The 23,636-nt window shown below is 40.2% G+C and overlaps 1 protein-coding gene across 1 annotated transcript; it reads left to right on the top strand.

The window, feature by feature from the left end:
* The first annotated feature begins 2,281 nt into the window (after positions 1-2,281).
* Positions 2,282-14,940, top strand: zbtb34 (zinc finger and BTB domain containing 34). Its single transcript, XM_083979147.1, has 2 exons — positions 2,282-2,373; positions 8,306-14,940. Exons 1-2 carry the CDS (start codon positions 2,356-2,358, stop codon positions 9,833-9,835), a joined length of 1,548 nt encoding a protein of 515 aa, XP_083835273.1. The 5' UTR covers positions 2,282-2,355; the 3' UTR covers positions 9,836-14,940.
* Positions 14,941-23,636: the final 8,696 nt, after the last annotated feature.

Genomic DNA, 23,636 nt, shown 5'->3' with positions numbered 1-23,636 from the left:
AGACAAAGAATAAATACCTATCTTTCATATTAGGCATAACCTATGGTCACAGGCTTAACATAAAACACAGGAGCTCCTTATTCCCTCAGTGTGATACATGATATGCACTCCTTAAACAAATCATCTGGTCTCTGCTGCTATACAGTCTTATACAAGGGCAGGGGGTTTGGAGATTTTGCAATGTCATCTGGGATTAAAAAGGAGCAGCACATCAGAGCCCCAGGCCACACCACCTGGAGCCCCTATACGATCCCTGGCGCTGCACCACTCAAGAGCAGGCCCATTAGCTTACCGCCAAATAATTCCTGGTTTACCAAATGACACTGAGCTAACAAAGCCCCATTTCAGAAAAGATTACAACTTCAACAGGAAACCCTTTGATTATGAGTTTGTTTGAAATGTTATCAATACCATGATCATTCCCGCAGATCAACAAAACTATCTCTAATCACCATACCTTGGCTGCACCTTCAGTTATGCATCAATCTCCTGAAAAAAAAAGAGAGAAGAAAATCAGGGTCGAGAATAGAGGAGTGACTTGTTTAACAAGAAGCACGTGCAATGACAAAGCGATTTCTCTCTCGACGTTGATCACCCACCTGCGCACAGATTAGGTCAGATATTCACCTGAGCTGCCAACCTGTCACTCACACTCAATAAAAAAACAGAAACACACACAGTGCGCATTCATTCCTCTCCATGGCAAGTACTGCAGATAAAGTGCTCCTAACAGAAGACAGAGTTTACTTTATCCTCTTTACTAAAGGAAAAACAGACAATAATCAATCAAAAAACAAAAAAGACATAGCACAAGTTATTTATATAATCTTGAAATGAAAACAGCATTCAACAAAATAAGATAGGCCTACATATGGCCACAAACTTTCACATCACATTGTACATGTAGTTGATAAACAAATAATTGAATGATTATGACATATCCAGTTGTACATCCAGAATTTGTGAAGGTGAAAAGTGTATATACACAATTACAGTATATAGCCTACCTGCTGTTCAAGATTATAGTCAAAGCTCTGATGTAGCCTATACATAAAATAAACTACATTACTACAGTAAAAAAATAAAATAAAACATTATTTACGTTAAGGGATGACTAAACACTAAGTTGTTTTCTTAAGATCCTACAGTTTTTCTGTTCTGCTATGAGGAGATGCTTCCTCGTTAAATCATTCAATGTTTCCAATATTTTCCTTTTTTTAACAACCCATTCAAACTAGTATTTAATGAGGATGTTCTTTTCTTTAAAAATGTATAGTTATGTAGGCCTACTGTATAATGGGATTGAAATACTTGAATAGCATATTTTATATAACCAATACACCACAATCTCTTAAAGGTTGTGAACTATAATGAAAGGGAGAACTGGGCCTGAAGTCGAGGATTTCACTATCAGTTTAGTCTCTGGCGCCCCTTTGTGGTTCCCATGACGAATTGAGTGGACTCATTTTGAGTTCATGAAAACTGATTATGTAACTCATTCCAAATATTTCTCACTTTTATTAAACACAACAAATGACTGAAACACTACAGTGAAATAAAATGTAATTATGGCAGGATTTGATGAGATGAGCAATGCCACTTTAAGATGTCACAGTGACACAAGTCAGTTCAATTGATCAGTTCAGCACTAAGATTGTCTGCCCTGTTATGTCCATAGCTCATTTAATGCTACTTTCAACATAAGAAGAAGACAAAGAAGAAACTCTGTTTATATAGCCTACTGTGTATATATAGGCTATACGTAAATATTAATGTAGGCTATTAACTTTTATATACAGTAGGCTATAGAAAATAAATAAGCATTGTGTGTCTCTGTGTGTGTGATGGAATGGGGGGAAGCAACTGGACAGGTGCACAGCTGGGTTGGAGAGTATTGATACAAAAAACAAAAACTTAATTTTTTTTTTTTTAATTTAACATTTAATGCTCACTGTCACTGTCACTGTCACTGTTGTAAAATTAATAAAATAAAACAAAAGCAAGTGAAACTGTCTTCAGTATAAGTGTAGTCGGGGCATAAGAGTAAGAGTGTAACATTATCTGCTGGAAACAAACTGGAACTCGACTGTAAGATACTTTACTTTTATTTTTGCGCGTCTATATGTCCTCCATCATGCCGTACATTAAGTACACGATGTCTCCGTACATTATACTGACATGAGCAAGGGAGGGGCTGCTGCAAAACACAGTGATAGAATGAATGCAAAGAGCCAAAAGAACACTTCCTGTTGATGCAAAAATTGCAGCAGCAACTGTCTGACACATCTGGACTGGAGAGGGGGGGAGGCCTGGCTGTAGTGTTAGCGAACTACTGAGGGGAATGGACAACGCTTCATGTTAATCTGCAAGACGGTGAGTTTGCTTGACTTCAACTTTGTCTTGCACTGGTGACCATGATGTGTCCGTAGTGTCTGCACATCTTCGATCTGACAGTTGAAGTGACGAGCAAATAATTGGCCGCGACCGTGCGCTAGCAGCTACCTGCTAACTAGCGTTAGCCGCTACGTAGCCTCGGCTGACATGCAACGGATGCTAGATAAGCTAAGCTAGTTAGCGCAGTAGCTACTTCAAATGACAGCCTCACATAGTTTGCACCCTCGCTCGACGTTGTAACTTCGCTAACGTTACTGAACCGTACGGTGTTGTCAAGCATTTATATGGTCAGAAAAATATGCCCAGACTATAAGACAGTTCAATGCGTAAAAGCGGGAAGTCTGTGCAAAAGTTACGTTACATTTTCCTGAAACATTTTGCTCGGTTTTAGTCTGCGCTAGCTGGTGTAGCTGGTTAGCAAGTGGCTGTGTGCTGCCTGATAGTTGGGTGTATCGGCCCCGTGAGCTGATGTTTTAACGAACCTTTATCTAACTACATTGTCAAATAAATGAAAAGTCGTGGAAACTAATAAAAAAAACAGGTAAATGCGACGTTCGTGTTAAAGACAGTGTTTGCAGCCTCGCTAAGTGGACCCTCTCTATCGGAGGCTAACGAAAGTACGACCAGAATGGTTTATAATAAAGTTTTGAACACCGCACATTTGCTCCCCCATGTATCGGCGTTGTGTGCACGTACGATGGGATCAACTGTACACATCCATGACCCCCATTGTCCATGCATGGTTATGCTAAAAGGGATAAATGTGTTATTAAACTAGCAATAGTAAATCGTATGGTGTCAGGCCCGTGTCTAATAAGCGTGTCAGAAATTAACCTGTATCAGCAAGGTTTTTTTTTTTTCTTTTCAATTCATGTGATATCTGTTAAGTTGAAAAAACCGAGACACCAGTAATAGCTGTGTTCTTATTAACTGTTAACGCACTTATAAAGTAATTGCATGACATGTTATGGCAGGAAAGGACAAAGTGCATGGGCATGACAGGTTCCTCAGAACACCTGGGTTCATGTGGTTGAACACGGACTGGAGTGGGTACTGTTTCTGGGATGGATGCATTAACAACTTAGAAGCCAAAAACACGTTTTTCCGGGACAACTGCATCTGAAACCAATCCAAATATTTTAACTATAAGGCATGTCAGAACAGAGTCGAGCCAAAGCAATTTCGTCCTTTACATGAGTAGACATTATGGTTATGCACCCATTCAACCTACATTTTATAGCCCATAGTTTCTGTTTGGGATAAGCAGTAAAACTGTGTAGGTTTCAACCACTGACTGAAACAAGAAATGTGCCAAACAAGAAATGTAGATGCCATGTGAATAAATTGATCTCTGATGAAAGTGAGGTCTACTGTGGTAATCTGGTAGTTTAGATATTGTTGAGTTTATGAGTGCAGTGGTTGGTTTGTTGTAACTTTGTTGTATCTTGAGTTGTGCTCTTAACATTTGCAACAACTGTCCAACACCATATTCTCGCGTGTTTACTGACAGACCAATCCAGCTACCAGTTTTAATGTTATGGCTGATTGGGGTATCTTTCATATGATTTGGGGTAGGAAATGTATCTGAAGAAGAAGACTGTAAATCAGACAATCATTTGGTGGATGCTTATCTTAATTATGGTCATTCTAAGCAAATTCTGGCCATTGGTCGTTTGTGGTGGACGTTGCATCAACATAATCACTGCCAGCTCTAACTGTGTGTAATCATTGTAAGGAGGCTCTAGTTGATCAGACAATATAAAGTGATATGTAGATAGCTATTACTAATCAGTGGTGGTAAAGTAGTCAGGTTTTTTGTGTGGAAGGGAAGCACCAGTAATGCAGGCCAGAGTCAGAGTACTGTTGAGTGTTAAGGGTATTTTTTTTTCTCATGTTTATAGCTACACAAGTTGTGGTTTGTAGTGAATACAGGTGTAAGAAATGACAGGGAAGTATTTGGCTGTCTTTGTGGGTGCCTTCTTGTCATCTTTTTTATCAGTGAAAATCCATAATCACACCTGTTTCTTTTTTGTTGTGTTATCCTTGAGTGGCACTGTGTCACAGCAAGAACTTGGCCAGTTCTATTCAGTGTATTCATAAATGAATGTTTTTGTGAAAACAGCACGGTTAGGAATTACAATGTTGTTGACAAAGTAAGAATGAGATGTTTTTAGGGCCCATATTTTTCACATTCCCAGTGTGTCATCTAACATGTTGCAGCTTATTATTTGTTGTATTGAACTGATAGGCCTACTTAATTCCACTTGCCTGCTATCATTCAGTGTACCGCAAGTAAGCATGACTGCATGCAAGATGGGAGTACACGCACACCACTCTGATTAGATGGTTGTAATGAAGAGTGCATATTGTGTGTAGGCACTGATTTGTGATTAAGGAGGTGTGAGAGAAGACAGACAGAACATGTCATTTTGTTAGTGTCCTTGACCTACTGCTTTTCAAGGTGTTAATTAGAACTTTTGGACAGTCCTCTTTCTCTCCCGTTTATAGGGTAATGTAATGTATACTCTTGTGGGAGCCATTACTTTTTTTCTAATAGATGATATGACATGCGCATTGTGGTTGATACCTATTTACGTTTTAAGCACTTGAAGATCCAGTCATCACTTAAGCATATGTTATGTTGAGTACTGATAAATGCAAGAGGCCAAAGTGTCATTCTGACATTTAAAGTGTACTAATTGATTTCCAAACGTTAAACATGCATCATGTTACACACAAACCTTAAAGATGCCAGTAGCTCTACTTGTGATAAAGTCATGGTAGAAAGAAAGGCAGCTCTGCTATCAACCCCCCAATGCTCCAGTATTTTGTAAAAGAAAAAAAAAAACTGTAGCCACTGGTGTCTGATATCACTGTCCTTTCAATGGTTGTGCAATAATGTATTGGCTCCTGGACATCCAATAACAAACTCAGTAATGGAATTATTGCTTCATGTTGTGTTGTTGATAAAGTTTAAAGGAAAAACAAAGGGAAATGGGTGTAATAAAGCTACGCTAGCAGTATGGCTGAGGTTGGTGACTAGGGCTGCAACTAACGTTTATTTTCATTATCGATTAATCTGTCGATTATTTAAACGATTAGGCTAATCGATTAGTTGTTTGGTCAATAAAATGTTAAAAAATGTCAATCAGTGTTTCCCCAACCACAAGATGATGTCCTCAAACGTCTTGTTTTGTCCACAAAACAAACAAAGAATTCAGAAATATTCACATTTAAGAAGCTGAAATCAGAGAATTTGGACTTTCTTTCTTAAACAATACCCAAACCGATTATTCCATTATCAAAATAGTTGACGATTAATTTTATAATCGATTACTGTGCGATTAATAGATTAATTGTTGCAGCTCTATTGGTGACTGTATAGTTGTGAGTCTTGTGACATCACAAAGACACAGAAGTCCCAGTGGTTCATTTCATGGCACAATCTCTGAATACAGAGCCTATACATTGAATGTTTTATTAGTTTCACAATGAGTTTTAATACTCAGATGTTTCAAAATCAAGGACAACATCACTTTCTATAGTGCAGTGCCTTAAAGATTTCCACTTGTGTTCATCTGATAAACACATGAATGAGCTGAGATGAAGACCATTTCCTTGTTCTCCAGTTATCCAGCCTTAACAAATCAAATAAGAGAACACACCCGAAGGCTAAGCATACAATATTCAGCTCTGCATACTCAGCTCCCACAAAGCTTTAACAATTTTCACAATGGCATGTTATTCTTGCACCAGAGAAGTTCCTCACCTCATACCCTTCCTTTAATGTATCACAATCTGGTCTATTTTTATCTTGGTTTTTGTATCTGTTTTAAATTGCTCCCCTAACCTTTGCTTGTTAAGCAGTTCTGTTCTGGATCTGGTCTGCCCCACAAGCTGTTTTTCAAAGTTGGTGAAATGCTGCTGATGTTGAAGAAAACATACAGTGCTTACATACTGACTTTGATTTATCATCTGCTGTTTTTCTTTTTTTTGTTGTTGTTATTGGACAGTTCATATATGACTATGGGTGACGTCTCTCTGCAGCTTGTGCTGATCTTTTGGTCAGCCAAGATACTCAGCATCCTTTCTGTGTACCTACATGAGGCAGATGTGTCAAACAGGTTTACTATTGGACGGAGAACTTGAGCAGCAGATGGAATTTTTGAGCTGAGTTTTTACATTTTCAGTTTTCCCACGTGAGCCAAGCATGTGACCCTCACACAGCATGTGCATCTCAACTACTGAGAATGCATTCTTTGGCTGCCCCTCCACTTGGCTCCATCTAGTATGCATGCTGTTGGCAGCCATCACTGATATGTTTCAGTGTATGAACATGCTCTGTTTGGTAAAGTGGAGCACATATAAAGCACACCTTGTTGCAATTCTCTCCATTCTGATCCATCTTTCCCTCTCCTGTGCCAGGATGAGAACATATGGTTTGTTGGACAGGTGCCTTGGCAGGCTTTGGCAACTGGAGAAAGCGTTTACGTTCCTAAAGTGCTGACAGGGATTCAGTGTGCGGAAGATCATGCTGAATTGCCAGCAAGGGGCAGAAAGGGGTTAGGAGGAGGAGGTGCAGAGGGAGAGATGGGAGAAGGGCAGATGGAGTGGGAGGGAGGGAGCAATGGTTAAGCTGGAGAAAAGACACATACTGAGGTTTTGCAACACATAAGTATTTCTTTTACAAACACTGAATTACACAGTAAGTACTGTAGAATTAGATCACGCAGTTGCAGCGTTCCACTGTGTGGTTTAACCTGTTCTGCCGAGAAGTCACCGTCTATGTCGGTTAATAATTAAGCTCAGGTCGGCGTATGTCAGGGTGGTATGTCCCCACTTGTGATGCTATGCCCTGCATTGGGGGATTTGATCATCGATAATTTTCACAAGATGTGTTTCAGTCAAAGCTCATCAAAGTGTGTTCGTCAGGATTGGAGGAACCAACATGCTTTGTCCATAACTATGCAAAATAAGTTTGGTGGAGCGTCAGTGTTTACTGACTTTAAAGAGATGCGTGCATGGTTCAAGAACACTTGGTATATGCTGACATTCAGTTTAGAACCAGATTTTCTTCTTTCTCTGCCAAATGCGTTAAATACGTTTGCCATCAAAGCCATAGAGGTGTATGTATGGCTTTGTTTGCTTCAGGCAGGTGCATGGTTTCATTTGCATATAAGTAGTGGAAACATTTGCTAATGTTTCTTCTACCTAGGCTATATTTCCTGTCAAATAAGACTGAATAAAGAATGAAACAAAATAAATAAATGACAAACGTAAAGAAAACATGAGATTCATTTTCTAATTCTTAATTTTATGTTTTTTGACCTTGAACTACACACTATCTGCCACATGTATGAAATGTATGTTGGGGCCATTGGGAATTTATCTTTAGGCTTTGCATGAAATATTTTGGTGATTTACTAATGGTAAATTTACAACAAAATGAGTTTCAGGTTCCCAGTTTTGGCTAAGCGAGATAGAGATGGTGACATTCAGTTGACAGTGAACTTAAAATGTGCAGTGTAAGAGTTTTAAACTGGCCAACACAACCAGAGATATTGACAGGACAGCAATCTGACAAATGTATATTGTCTCACAGTATAAAATATGTCATTATTTGTGTCAGCCAGATGTCTAATATAAAAAAAACTTCAGTTTATTTTAAACTTGACATAAGGAAAATATGTTTTCTGCAATGTGTTCAATATAATTTCATTTGGCTTAATATGTCTTCGTATATGCTTAATGTATGTCCCATACTATAAAGTAAGCTTGCAGTTCTTAAAAATGTCATTGCACACAATGCATACAGTTGCATTTTTAACCAGGAAATTGTGAAATGCGGCAATCCACTGCAGACAGTGTTTCAAAACCTAACGTTTTTTTCTTTTTTCTCTCTTCCCACCAGGTCGTCGACAAGCTGGAGAAACATATCCAAGAAATGGACGACGGCAGCTACATCGAGTTTGATGTGCCGGAGTTCAGTAACAATGTCCTGACCCAGCTCAATGAGCTGCGGCTGCAAGGGAAGCTGTGTGACATCATTGTTCACATTCAAGGGCAGCCATTTCGAGCCCACAAGGCCGTGCTGGCAGCTAGCTCACCCTACTTTCGTGACCACTCGGCTCTCAGCACCATGAGTGGCCTTTCCATCTCGGTCATCAAAAGCCCTGAGGTGTTCGAACAGCTTCTTGCATTCTGCTACACAGGTCACATGTCCCTGCAGCTCAAGGATATTATCAGTTTCCTCACTGCTGCCAGCTTTCTGCAGATGCAGGCCATCATTGACAAGTGCACCCAAATCCTGGAGAGCATCCACTCCAAGATCAGCCTCCCAGTGAATGTCTGCAGCCCAGAGAAAGATGACTCGCAGACCAACCGGAATGGGGTCAATGACAGCAACCTCTTTGTAAACCCTACCCAGATCTCCCCCCCTTACTACTCCCGGCAGAGTCAAGCAGGCCTGGGCCGGGGGCGGCAGCAGCAAGAGGAAGGCCAGTCGGACCGCGGCAGCAGTGATAGTGTGTCAGAGCATGATACTCCCATGGAGGGAGAGACGGAGCAAGTGGAACTCATCGGCAAAGATGGGCAAGTAACAGATGTGCATGTGAAGATAGAGAAGACCGACAGGCCCACCTACTCAGATAGCTCCTCTGCGGGTGATGATGGTTACCACACAGAGTTGGTGGATGGAGAACAGGTATTGGCTGTCAGTGTAGGTTCCTATTGTCCTGTGATCCAGCCTGCTGCCTATTCTTACTCAGGGCTGTCCTCCCCGTGCTTTGTCAACCTTAGCAACTCCAGTCCTTCCCGCTCCATGCTCAGCGGCTTCAGAGGCGGGCGAGCCAGGGCGAAGCGGCCCCTGGCCATCCCAGCAGGGGTGCTGAGTCACGTCAAACAGGGCTCAGAAGACAGCGAATCAGCTGTGGGAGCCACAGGGTTGGAGAATGACGTGCGAGAGCGCAGCCTGCGGAGCCAGTGGTATCCCTACAATGAGAGACTCATTTGCATCTACTGTGGAAAGACCTTCAATCAGAAAGGGAGTCTGGACCGCCACATGCGCCTGCACATGGGAATCACTCCATTCGTTTGCAAATTCTGTGGCAAGAAGTACACGAGGAAAGATCAGCTGGAGTACCACATCCGGGGCCACACAGACAACAAGCCCTTCCACTGTCAGATCTGTGGCAAATGCTTCCCATTTCAGGGCACCCTTAACCAGCACCTGAGGAAGAAGCACATGGGAGCATCAGAGAGCACTAATCACGTGGACTCTCCAGAGAGGACGGAGGGAAGCTCAGGTCAGAAGGACCAAGTGGATACATCTGAGGGGATGGCCTTCGAGGCGCAATACGCAGAAGAGGCACCAGCCAATGATATGGAGGAAAGTTCGAAATGCAGTCCAGAGGAGGCCCAAGCATCAAGATGTGATTTTTAGGTCCTGCTTCAGGTTAAGGAAGCTTTAAAAAAAAAAAAAAAGTTTATTTCAACACAAGTTAAAGGACTTTTTTTTTCATTTTGAATCAACTCCCTCTCTTATGGACATTTCTTCCATCAAGGGTTTCTGTCAATTTTGTGAAAGTTAGTTGTTGAATGCAGAGAGCAAATGGGTGCTTTATAGAAATTTGATTCTTTCAAGCAAAGGGAGTCACAATTTACTATTTTTGAGGAGGTCCCAATAATCAAGACCGCCAAATTGATTTCTCTTTTTATCTTTCAATGTTTTTTAAAACATATTTACAGAGTTATATAGGCATGTTGCAATAATTGATAATGTGAAAGCTCTGGTAAGATGCTTGTCATATCACCTTTTTACCTGACCTGTTTTTGCACATGTGGCCACAGGAGGTCACTTACTCACAAGGAATGATTTTTCTGCCAGTGCAAAGCTTCGTGTGACATATCCGTTCAATACCTCATGATGCAACTACATATATTCATAACAGACAGTATTTTAACTTAAATGAAACTCACCAGGTTCTACCTCATAGCCAAGAACCTACCAGGCACAGACGTGTTCACCGTTTGGAATCCGTTTTAGGTTATATGTACAGTATCTTATTGCCAAACCCTGTAAAGATTCTCAACACAAAGCCTTGATACTTAGGGGAAATGTTCCTTGCTGATTGTATGGATTTGGGACAAAGTCCTTGTCAATTGTTTCATGGTCAGCCAGGTTAAAACAATTATCAAGAAGGTGCTTTGTTAGGAGTGCATTAAATTTGCTAGCTTACTTGTGTGTTTGTTTTTGGCAAATGCGGAGAACAGAGTAAGAGAATGGCCCTGCATACTTTGAAGTTACGATTTTGCTGTCTTATAACGTTTGTGCTACAAAAACACTTAAAGATTTTTATCTCACATCACTACTGGAGATCTCACTCTGTTGGCCAAGGTAGTTTTAGATGCTGTCATCCATGAAATGGGTGAATTACGTCCATACAGTGAAATCAGTTATATTCCTCTATACTCTGACGGCAGATTTATACTGAATTATTGTATGTGTTTTGTCCTGAGATAGGCCTCTAGGTTAATACTCTCAACGCCTAACTGAGACAAGAGTACTTGTTAACTCAACGCAGGAGGATCATCCCTGGATCTATTTACACAAATCATTATAGTACACAAGTCTGAATAATATGCAAACAGAAAGAACAAAGGAATCTCAGCCATTTTGACATGGGTTTTCCTACATTATTTGGAAGAGCTTTCGGTTTCCTTTTTTTCTCACTTTGTCCTGCCTTTTATGACAGGATGATAGATCTGTGATCTTTGCTCTCTGCATTGGTTGGGGTCAAATGCAGAGTTATTTTATCAGCCCCACTTTATGGCGTTGACATAGATGCGGCATAGCTAGATTAAGGCTAAGAGGTAAATGTTATAGGTAGCTGGCGATCCAAAGTATTTATGCACTTTGCAGAGTTAGTGGGTGGGATGGGAGCTGTTCCAGTGATAGAATGTGCTAATCTCTGTCTTAATTCTGATGCGGCAGCAGCAGTGTCAGAGTAGTACTTGCTTCACAGAAGCAATTTTACCTCTGAGGGAAAAAATGTTGTGAACTTAGATAAGACTCTGCAATCACATGAATACTACAAGCTACAAGTAACGCATATGGCAACATTGTATTTTATCTATAATATTTGAACCATGGGGATCTGGGTTGGGGATGTTTTTAGCATATAGACACTTGGGGTTATTTCCATTCTGATTTAAATGAATCTACATTCACATAAATACTTAAAGGCACTTAGAAAGCCTGATTGATTATTATATTCTGCAAATTTAAAGCTCAGCTGGGTGGGCTTTTTTGTGCTGTCCTGCTTTCCTGTTTGCCATCCAGCTGCTTAATGCCTTTTTTGAAGAGCACCTGCTAAATGCTTTTATTCTGTCCCGTTTGGTCCACGCTGAATTTGTGTCAGTGAAATTGAGTTTGATTATTTTACAATTTTCATATAATTTTCTACTTTGTGCGGGTGGGAAAAATATTGTGTTTTGTTGCTTCTGTCTAATGTTACGTCAAGAGTGCAGTCCTTTTTATTCCACTGAATGTGCTGTCATCAACTTAACCGAGTGAAGATAGCACCCAAAATTTAGGGAATCTTGCAAAAATCGGTATAGCTAGCTTTTCGTTATCTTTTTGTGTACGGATTTATCACAAACACTTTTGGTCATCATCAGCCACAGTCTGTCAAACTATTCAATACTTTTTAGATGAATGTTTACAAAGTCAAGTTTATTTCTGTCAGCCGCCGATGTGACGTGATTGACAGCTGATCTGACCTCACCATAATCAGTTGCTGACTAATTTGATTTTGCCTGTGATGATTCTTGCCCTTCACCAAGAAAAGAAAGGAGGAGATGCGTACTGTCTTGGATTATTGTCAGTAATGTTTTGTGAGCGATAGGTACAAACTGCTAAAACAATTTTGTGCCAAGACTTCACACCAAAGACTAATAGGAGATTTTTAAAAGTAAATTTTGACTGTATTGCATAATTGAATGCTTATCAAGAAGAATAGGTTCTTAATTTAATGTAGAACTAGTTCATTGCTCTTTGTCAGGAATGTACGTTTCCCAGCTTAAAACAATCAGTTGTGTAAAATTCGAATGATTTGCTAAGAAGATTTTAAGCAACGAAGACCTAAATAATATCATATATTAAGCCATACAAAAGCTGACAATATAGAAAAGTTGTGCAATTGTAATTGTTGAAAGCCAATGTAAACAAGAGAGAGAATACTTCACAAAAAGTGGCATCTTAAACTTAGTGCCTTGCCACAAGCTTTACATGTTAGATTCTGGCACTTAGATTCCTGTGCCTCTTTCATTTTTAAATGGATCAAATAGAGAGATTATAACAGACTATGGCCACATCATTCATTGTAAAGTGGTACCAAGAATTATAGAAATTAATTCATATTATTCTCGTCCATTTTGTAGTTCTTCCCCCTGTTGTTGTTTTTTTTTTAATCATGTGATTCAGTTTGTTTTTTGTTTTGTTTTTCTTTTTGCCATGGGATGGGAAACTGATTTTAAGGTTTAACTGATTTTGTAGCAATTGATTACAATCAAAGAGGTAGACTTCTTCCCCTGCGAGCCATTGCCCCCATGTTCAGAGGCTACACTGTATCCCTCCTCTCCTCTCCTCTCCAGCCACTGAGGACAATCTTTGCAATGTACTGTAGTTGTAGGCATTTTAATGAAGGAAGGAGATGCATGAGAAACACAAATCTACTTCCTCCCTGTTCTTTCGGAGCATCTGGCAGGGGAACAGCTGCCTGGGTATTTAGCTGATGATTAACTTAATATTTCTCGATTTACAAAAAAAAAAAGAAAAAAGTTTACCCTCATATACTGTAGCTGAATTGCACGTTGCTCAACCACAAAATTGTATGAAATTGCCAATGGATAATTTTTTTTTTTGACTTGGTTTTTTTTTTTTTTTTTTTGTATTTGTGTCATCGATTGTGCACTTATGGTTTTTTGTTGATAGTACATACCAATTCCATCCAGGAAGTCTAGTGTAGTTACCCTTAAGGGACTCAGCTATAATGGCCTCAATCACTTTGGTAGGGACCTTTTCCCCTTAAATGGTGCTTTTAGACTAGTCAGGTTTTTTTTTCTTGTCCAATGAGTAAACAAGTCCATGTCTTCATCATAGGTGAAAGGAGGGGAAATTATTTAAATGCTTTTCATGAACTATAGTTACTTATGTGATAGTACACATCTACAGAACCAGATGAACTTGACACACACACACTCAAATTGACTCTTTGTCAGCTCTTAGTTCCACACCTCTGCGAGGAACAGGAGATGCATTATGGGCCACAAGTAATCAAAAGGAAGTGTTTACAGGGAAGGCTGTCAGACTACTTTTTTGAAATTGCAGCTCGTCCTATTCCTTTTATAATGAACTCACTTCAGGTAGTTTACGAACACTGATACAGGCTTAGAAAAAAATCTTAAGTCTTCCATAGCTTTTCTGTCAGTTTCTATCCACTGTGTATTATGAAAAAACAGCAATAACCTTTTTAAAGTGGTGTATTGGGATCATCAAGCCTATTGAAATATTGGCCTGTCATATATCAAACAAACTGAATGTCAGGGAGCTGTTGAATTGAAGTAGGACCAGGACAATTTGATATTGATCTATTTTTATATATTTTCTGAAACTCTGGACAGGTTGGCTTCCTCTTCAGGAAATATATATAAATGAAAAGTGGTGTTGCTTGCTGGTTTTCTAAATGTCTGTCAAAATCCAGTGGTAGTCAGTAAACTGCAACACAAGAACTGAGCGCGTGGTTCAGTCATCAAACTCAGTGGCACTGTTCAGAGTTGCACCTCCAGCTGTGTCAAATAATGAAAGGGATATTGGGCTATATAGCCACTGTTTAGGAGCGGGCTGTCTGTTGTCATGTTGTGGTTCAGTGATTTCCATTCGCTCCTCAGGCGGTGAGACTGTAGTTGTAGTTGTTCAGGATCAGAGGGGAAGTTCTCAGCCAAGCTATCGTCCCTCTTCCTTTTACAACCCCCTAAACTCTGCACTATAACGTCTCTGGCTCATATGTATTTGGTGACAAGGCAAAAAAAAAACTTAGAACTCAGGGTATATAGTGTTAAAAGTGGTCTCATTGGACATACATCCTATGTCCATAGTATAATTGTGCACTTCTCTTCAGGTGGGGAAACAAGTCCTCAGTCAGTGGTTCCCAAGCATTCTGCCTCAAGGTCTCAATGAGCCCATGTTTTCCACAGAGCTGAAGCTTGAGGAGCACTGGAGACCATGAACTGAACCATGGCAGCAGAAATGCCCCAACTCCTGTTTTGTCCACTCTACACACAACCTCACAACCCAACTGTGAACCTCAGAACTCTACTGTTTTGTACAACTATGAAGTAAATGAAGCTAGCTAGAGCTGATGTTGTATCTATTGCCATTTATGAATTTATTTTATAGCATGAAATAAAATATATTTATTCAAATTATATATTTTACTCATAATCATTCTGTGCTGCTTCATTTTGGTTCTTAAGCTTGTAAATTGCTTTTTTATTATATAAAAAAATGTCAATAGAATAATGCGTTTGTTTGTAAAATAAAGACGCTGATTTGGCTCTGACTTGTCTTTTTTGTTTCTCACAAGTGAATTTAATTATGCTTTTACATAAAACTGATGACACATAACAATTAACATAATTAATAATTGGCTGTTAAAGGGAAGATGAGAACATAGTGCACTATTCAGTAACCCTGTAATTATCTTGTTTGCTATGTGTTGAACAGCATGCATGGAATTCATAACAATATTGTGTACAATGACATCATGAGGACTATGTCATGTAAGTGCGACTTCAACCCTCCAGAGGGAGCTAGAGAATAGCAAATATGTCTTGCTAGGTCACTCATCTGAAGTGCCAGAAATTCTGCACTTCAATGAGAAGTATTAACGCAGCATTATTAGGCCATTATGACTAAACATACAGAGCTTTTCAGCTCTTAATAATTTAAACATGGCCAAGTCTTATTAAAAGGCCACTGGTGAGAAAATGAAGTTAAATGCATTTTGAGAGATACACATTATAAGCAAATGTATGAAAAACCAGATGTCTGAAAAGAACTTTTACTTTTGCATGTTCTATTTCGCTACAGGCAGTGCCCATGGAAAATAGGCCAGTCACAACGTAACAGAGTCCAAGTAGCGGAGTATAAAACGATAAATTGCTGTAGTCTCAGATGGCTGCTAATAAAATCAATTTATCTCCAAACAGGCTTCTGCTAGATCTCAGAAATTCTCTTAACTTAATCCTCGGCAGTGCTATGGCTTCTGTCCCCACTGTGTTAAAAAATGCTTCCAGGGGGAGAAATTTATTCATGAAGTGGCAGCTGTGCAACAGCCTCCTGTCGTGTTACCACTGTTAGTGGTTTTTACAAAAAAGTAAGACCATAAGGGAGCCAAATGACTAATAAACCACCAAACTGGCCAGCTATTTGCTTCACTGACATTTTCTTGAAATAGTTTGGACCTGTGCTTTCACATGGCTTGTTGAAGTTTAACATGGACTTAAATGAGGAGAATTTAAGCATTTCACAATGTATAATTACCATTTATGATATATTGTCTGATGCTGATAATCTCAGTATACGACGTGCTACTTGGCTTAAAATGTGAAATAATCGCCGTCCATTGCTGAAAATTCTAATAAACTGGATGAATTGTTTAAATGACAGCATTATGTGGCTGCACAGACATCTGAACCTAAAATAATATGCAAAAATTGCTCTGTTCAGTGGAATATGAGAATAAAAAAAGAACCACAAAATACAAGGCCAGGAAACCAGAGGCAGTCATGTTTCCACAAGGAGTCTTTAACTACATTCTATGGGTATGATGTATTGTGGCTCTCAGTAACACAAACCCTTACAGTCAGACAGAGTAAATAACTATATTGCTGTTAATTTGTACTTTCAGGATAGTCATTACTTTTGTTAACACAATTCTGCAACAAGAACATGACAGGTGAGTCCATAGTTTCCCTCCACACAGATGTTGGCTCACTCTGTGTCATACTGCAACACAGTAGGCTACAAACCACTTATCTTAAAGTTCAGGAAAGGCCTAGAGCAGCCAGGTCCTCTTTCCTTATCTGAGTGCAACTGGAGCACAAAGAGTTTCTGTGCCATGTTGTTTTATACTGTGACCAATACATTGATTAAAATCTGATTAGGAGCTAAATGTTTGTTTCTCTGTTCCCTCGGCCCTAATCTGAGGGAAATGACGGGTGCTTCTGAGTCTTTATAAGACTGGCATCATCAAAGGCATCATTGTGACAGGATGTAGAAGTGACTCGAGCTCTTGCTTCATTAAGCTGCTGTCTGATAATTAAAGATAATCACAACTGGCTGTGACAATGGAGAATAAAGGACCCATGGGTTCACTGCACTGTGTTTGAGGACAGTAGCTACTGCCATCCCCACAAGGGATGTGTGGGGTAGGAGCAACGCTTTGTAGGAAGGCATAAAAGGCCCGGCTGCTACACACACACCATTAAAATACACTCCTTTAAAGGGATAGTTCAACATTTTTTGGCAAATTCACCTACAGTATTCCTACTGCCATAATCCCTATAGTCACAGGGGTAGGTTCATTACCTTTAATTATCGGTGCATGTTGTTTTGAGATCTGCGGGGCAGAGACACAAGCTGCTCAGAGAACACAATTGAGGTGAACGGTACAGGTCCTCTATCCCTCAAACTAATCAAACAGCCTACACAATCCAACAACTCCAAAACACTTTATTGGACAGTGACCTGCACATTCACCACGCTATGAAATAATAATGTAACATTGATGGAGTGGTTTTGAGGCAAATAGCCGGAACTAGGCTACATGCCAGACCACTGGGCGGAGTGATTTAAAAAGCAAGTAGTTCAGAGTATTTCCTTCATGTGTCATAATGTTACATAATTAGGCTATGCATTTTTATTTCATAGCTCGGCAAATTAACCTACCCCCTTTGACTATAGGAATTATGGCAATAAGCAAATTTGCCAAAATGTTGAACTATCCCTTTATATTCACCGCACTTCCGGTAATGCCCTTTTAACCGCTTTTAACACCGAACGCGATTTACGCTGCGGGGTACATCTTGCAGAGCTGTTCACATATTTCACAGGGCCTACTTTATGTCCAAACCAGAGCGATAGATATAATAGTATCGCTCTGGTCCAAACTAGCAGGAAAAGGGCACCAGGCACACTTCCTGTTCGATCGCCTTAGCAACCATAGCAACTAGCCCTATTCTAGTGCCAATGTGCGCGCTCTTTGCGCTGCGCCCTACCCCCCGGTGGGGCAACGCAAACCATGTTTGGTGTACGGCTGGGATATGACCAACTGGACTGACCTCATTACCACACAGGTGATCTGCCGAGGCCGCGAGGACGAAGTCAGCGAAGCGAGCATTAACAGCTAGCAGGTAAGCTAAGATTTCTCTCTTGCTAGCCCTATGCTTTATCAACCAGTGAGGGTAAAATAACTGCTGTGACTTGTCAGTGTTCAGCTAAAATGTTAAAGGTAGGCCTACAATATGTAAGAAATCTAAAGCAACTGGCCGTAAAATCATCCTTTAATAGCCTATGTCACAGAGACTCAGGAATAATGTTGATATAACATACTGATCTGACCAACAACATAAAACCTAGGCTACAGCCAGAATGTTCACATTAAATTTATTTTTTTGCAGACCGCAAATGTTTATGTTTTGAATTTATGTTTTGGCACCCACCCACCCAGCTCTCTCCCAATCACAGCATCAGTGGCATTTCAGCCTCCGAGTTGCCAGATCGTGAAAAAAGAAGAAGATTGTTTTCTATTATCGGTTATCATGGTCATATTTCCTTGATATCACACGGTAGAAATAAGCGGCTTGTCTCTCTGCCGTTTGATACACAGCTTGCTGTTGTGAGCATAAGTAGCCTAGTTAGTTTGAGCAGCTAAAGCTAAAGGTAGAATTACAAAGTGAGAGTTATAAAAGAGGGAGGAAATGTGGCGAAATGGAGCCGATGGTAAATGAAGTGATGGTAAACCGTGAACTCTGCTCGTTACTGTGAGTCAGAGCAATAAAACAGTGAGGTTGTTGATAAATATTTAGCTTTTTACTCTGCTTTGAGACTTTGAGACTGACTGTGAGTGAGCAGAGTGGAGGTTAGCGCGTAGCTGTCTGGCAACCTAGAGTCTGGTGGGTAGGGGAGGGGGGACAACACACTGCTGTGTTTTGAATTTGACCGCAGCAACAATTTTGGCCACATTCTTACATACAGCTCCTTTAATATAAAGCACCACCTGACAGCTAACCCTCTTCTCCTTTAGCATAAGCCTATAGAGTGCCGAAGTGGAAGCAGGAAGTAACGGCCCCGTGGGTCCTCAACTCGGAAAAAGTCTCCATATAAATGAATGAGAGTCAAAATTTTATTTCGTGATCCGATTGAATTGTTTCATGAGAAAAAAATACGACCTGTTTAAAACATCACGTTTCATGCCAAGAAATCAGCAATTTATCGTAAAACGGCAACGGAAGAATGTATTTTGTGTGACGACCGCTCTAGGACTACAGATCTGGTGTCCCACAAAAAATACGTCACCAACTGACACAGTAAAGGGCGCCATGTTCCATGTGGTGACATCACCTACACGACCTGTAGTCTTTCTGGTTACGGATTCTTCGGAATTTTATTCTACAATAGTTTTTCAACACACTGCTGATTTCTCGGCATGAAACGTGATGTTTTAGAGGTCATATTTTTTTCTCATGGCACAATTCAATCGGATCACGAAATAAAACTTTGACTCCCGTTCATTTACATGGAGACTTTTTCCGAGTTGAGGACCCATGGGGCCGTTAGGCTACTTCTTGCTTCTGCTTTGGCACTCTATTAAAAAGTCACAGTTTTGTGCAGTCTTGTATTGTATTAGTCTAATCTAATTTGCCATACCCCATACCAGACGCCCATATTTCGCTATGTGCAGAAACTGTGATTGAGTATGTGACAACAACAGTAACAAAACAGGCTTGGTGTTGCTGTTCCACACCACTGTCAATGTCGGCTCCATGTTAGGCTCCACGTGCTTCGATGTGTCACAGGTGTAGATAATAAATTAATAGTTAATGACGCAGCTGTTGCATTTTAAGGTCCTCTACTGTCCATGGCTCACCATGACTCACTGGGACAAAGTCTTTAGTAACACCTGTTGTGATGTCCCACAAAGACAGGCAACATACCTGCTATGAAAAAGTCTATCACCACCAAAGAGAGCTCAAACACACACACACACACAAAAAATGTTTTTCCACTTAGGAAAAGAATGAATTGAATAGTGTTACTGTGTTGTTTCTTTTTGTTTTATGTGGAGAAGGGTTTAGTAGATCAGGGAGCACTAGACATGAATGCCATGTTTTTTTTCTGTCACATGAATGAATGTTATAGAACCGTAGCCTATTTCTTTCACATTTTTTATAACTCTTTAACTTTAACTACTTTACCTTGGAATCAGTTGCATGTTTCTATTCCAGCTAAAGTAATACGGAAAACTGATGTGCTTAGCTGAAGTGAGTTTTCGTGTGTAGTCACTCTTAATCTTAAATTAACTGTAATAAAACAAGTCTGAATATATCTGCCGGGCTATGGTTGCACAACCAAATCGTTTTATGTTTTATTTTATTTTGTATTAGGCTATTTGTATTTATTTTATTTTTTAAGATAGCCTTTTTTTATTGCTAAGACTCTGTTGTTACTCTGATGAAGTCTGTCTGTTTTAGTGATGTCCCCACACTGTAGCACCTTCAGTTATACACCTGAGGAGAGCTGAGTTGGGACAAGTGTTTGTGCCTTACTATAGTTGGCATGCTAACCAAAACCCATTGAGAGAGAGGAACATTTGTCAGATTCTCAGAACCCCCTCCCCCTTTCCCACTATAAGCCTATTCATGTTGCTCATATTTTCCTGTACTAAACCTGAGTCAAATATACTGGAGTTGACCTGTGCTCCAGTAATTTTGACTCATGGGTGAGTAATGGTTTAGTGGTTTTCAGAGCACCGATGTTTCTGTGTCAGACACAGAGCAGCAACAGTTAGTAACAATTCAATAGCGTCAGTACATTTTTTTTTATTTCATACATTCACCTTTAGTAAGTGAGATTTTGTGTGACATTGTGTAACTTCTCCTGCTATTCACGGAAATCGATTATTTTGTTCAAAAGTCTGTTTTTCATTAATCAGTAATCCCCCCCCCATCAACAAAGTGAAGTGTTCCTTTCAGCTCTGAATTAGCCGTTCATATCATTCATATCTACATGGAGCGGGTAAGCTCGGTGCTGGCTGCCATGTGGTGTGGCCATGTTTTTACGTTCAGTGGCAGCGTGACGGTAGGAAACCACGGAAACTCACCGGAGACACCGGAGCTGTCGGCTCAGGTCGAGGTGGCGTCTGTGAAAAGTCACCGCGGTAACGCAGTGAGGAGGAATGGAGCGTTACACTGATGCTGCATTCACCTGCAGTCGGGCAGACGGCCGTCGCTAACAAACCAGATGTCATTTTAGTAGGCCTGTAACGATACACATGTCGAAATCGAAACCGCGACACTCTAAAAAAAGACACAAACCTGTGTCGCCAATGAAATGGCAGAACCGCGACACACCCATTCCATCGCTCCGTGGCTGTTTTTTTTTTTTTTTTTCGTCAGACACCTTCCGCCATAGTCACTCACACACACATCACACAGCCAGATCGCTCTGCACACAGCTTATGAACTTGATTTGTTTCAACAAGTCGGTCGGGTTTGACCGTTATGTCTGTTTATCACCAATAAACACAGATGAGGAGGGTGAGTGACTGCGAGCTCAGACTGTGACGGGTGGGGGGGCAGCGGCGTGGAGCGGTGCACGACACTGACTGCAGCGAGGACTGTCATGTCTCTGCTCCGTGACACTGTGAGACTGACCGCCAGTGAGCGCTGTGGGACGGGGCCGAGACTCAAAGCAGCGCCCGCTAAATAAATGTTGAAAACAGCGGTGGTAGCCTACGTGCTTCCAAACCAGAAACGTCTAAAGTCGCTCTTGACAAGGGAAAAAAAGTAGGGACCGGACCTGCCGTGCCATGTAAAAAAAAAAAAAACACAACAACAACAAACGGACAGCGATCGTGTGTCATGACTTCCTGTATCTGGCCCTTCGAATTAAAAGCCCTATATAGCCTTTTACAGTCCAGTCATATTGATTTTGACTTAATTTTGACAAAACACGGCAATGTTTTTTTTTCCTGCGACCAATCGACCAATGAGATTTTGGTCGGCTAAATTGCATTGTATTGTAATTGCTTAACTATTGTAGGCTAAAGCGCATTGAGTTTGCCCTGTGCATGCACTTAATAAATAAAATTGAATTGAATAATGTTTTATTGGTCGACCCAGTGCTTGGTCGACTATTTGGGGGCAGCCCTAGTTATAATAGTTAATGTTAGGCTATATATTGTTGTTATAATAAATAATCCAGTTTTTGCTATCAAAATCTCCTTTTCTTTTAACCTTAATAAAATTCGAATTGAATCGAATTGTGTATCGAACCGTGGGTCAGAAATCGAGATACGAATCGAATCGTGACTTTGGTGTATCGTTACACAGGCCTACATTTTAGTCACAGAAGTCCAGAGAAAGCCGGTAAAACGTGGGTCAGGTAAACAATACCACATCGCCATATTGTCACGTGTATTGTTTTGCCTCGTGCTGACGGACCACTTGTTTACATAGAGGCTTGTTTATGCCATTACGTGCAGCAGCTGTCGTCCGTCTGCCCAATTTCACGTGAATGCAGCATGAAAAATACGATTGAGTTGCTTGTGATAGATGGCAGTAATTCCTACACTCTGTGTATTCGTACTGGGAAGGGTGCTATAATAAAGTACTTACTTACAATGTCCCTTTAAGGAAGGCACATCATGATTTCTAGAGGGTCGACTCTGGTTTGTGTTTTGAATATCGATATATAATTATTCCCAGCAGTGTGATTGTAAGATCACTTTGGTTTGGTATTTGAAGGTTTTGGCACACTTGTGATCATTTATGGTTGCAGCCAAAAATTGACTTCACTGCCGAAAATAGTTTTTCTTAATGGATTTATAAACTTATGCCAGATAACAATGAAGTTTGTCTGTGAGTCTCTGTGTCCTGCATCTGTGAGCAATTATGGATAAAGACATGAAAATGCAGAGTGAACAGTGTTTAAAAGGTCACAGGCTGCATGTGGAAAAATGTATCCTGTACCCAATTGAAATATCACTGTCTAGTTCCCAAATATACAGTGTCCTTAAAAGTATTGTATTAGTCCATCAGGAAAGATGCCTTGCTAACCAAGGTTTTCTTGAAGCAATCATATACTGCAATACTGGAAAAGCGGCAGTGATACCTTACAAAATAAAATTTCCATTATGCTAAGGAAAATTCCTCTCGTCCATCCGTAAGAGATTTCCTGTGAGTTCCCAGCAGAGAACTCACAGACGTTTTGGAAGAACATGAAACAGTGGTCATGGCATGTGGCTGTAAAGCTATAAGCAAATCTGCACATCTCCACAGTTGGAAATCAGTTCAGATGCTGAGCTTTTGGAAAACAAATTCAATAGTTCCACTATGTAAGTAATAAACAATGAAGTGACTATTCTCCCTATGAGAAGCTTCACCACATTATTATGTGTTTCTATTTTGAAGCGTTTCTTAATAACAACCATATGCATCACAATAATTTTACAGCAGCAGTGGAGAGTGGTTTGAATAAATGACTTGGAAAAAGATGTTGATTACCTTTTATTGCACAGCATTTTGTTGGTTTTCACGATTTTGGTATTCCCTAAGTGTTCAGAGATGGTTTGTTTTGTTTTGTTTTTTTTGCTGACTCGTAGTGTGGCAATGGCAATGATAGGTTGGGATGAAGTCACTGTTGTGTCACCTCCAGTGAAATTACCCACTTCAAAGAAGTGACAGAGACAACGAAGAGGTCCAGACACCGAAATGATTGCATAGCTGTGTAAGCTCAGTGCATCTTGACAGTTTGTGGTATGTTATGACAGAAAGATGGAGTAATCATACTGCGGAAGAGAACACAGAAAGGAAAATTAGATGACAGATAAAGTTTAAAATGGTTTTTAAAAAAATGTTCCATGATGAGTTTAACGTCTTAACAGGAGGAAATATTCAGT

The sequence above is a fragment of the Trachurus trachurus genome (genome assembly GCF_905171665.1).
Source record: "Trachurus trachurus genome assembly, chromosome: 9".
NCBI classification, from domain to species: domain Eukaryota; kingdom Metazoa; phylum Chordata; class Actinopteri; order Carangiformes; family Carangidae; genus Trachurus; species Trachurus trachurus.
The sequence above is the reverse complement of the archived record's forward strand: the minus strand, read 5'-3'. Positions and strand labels throughout refer to the sequence as shown.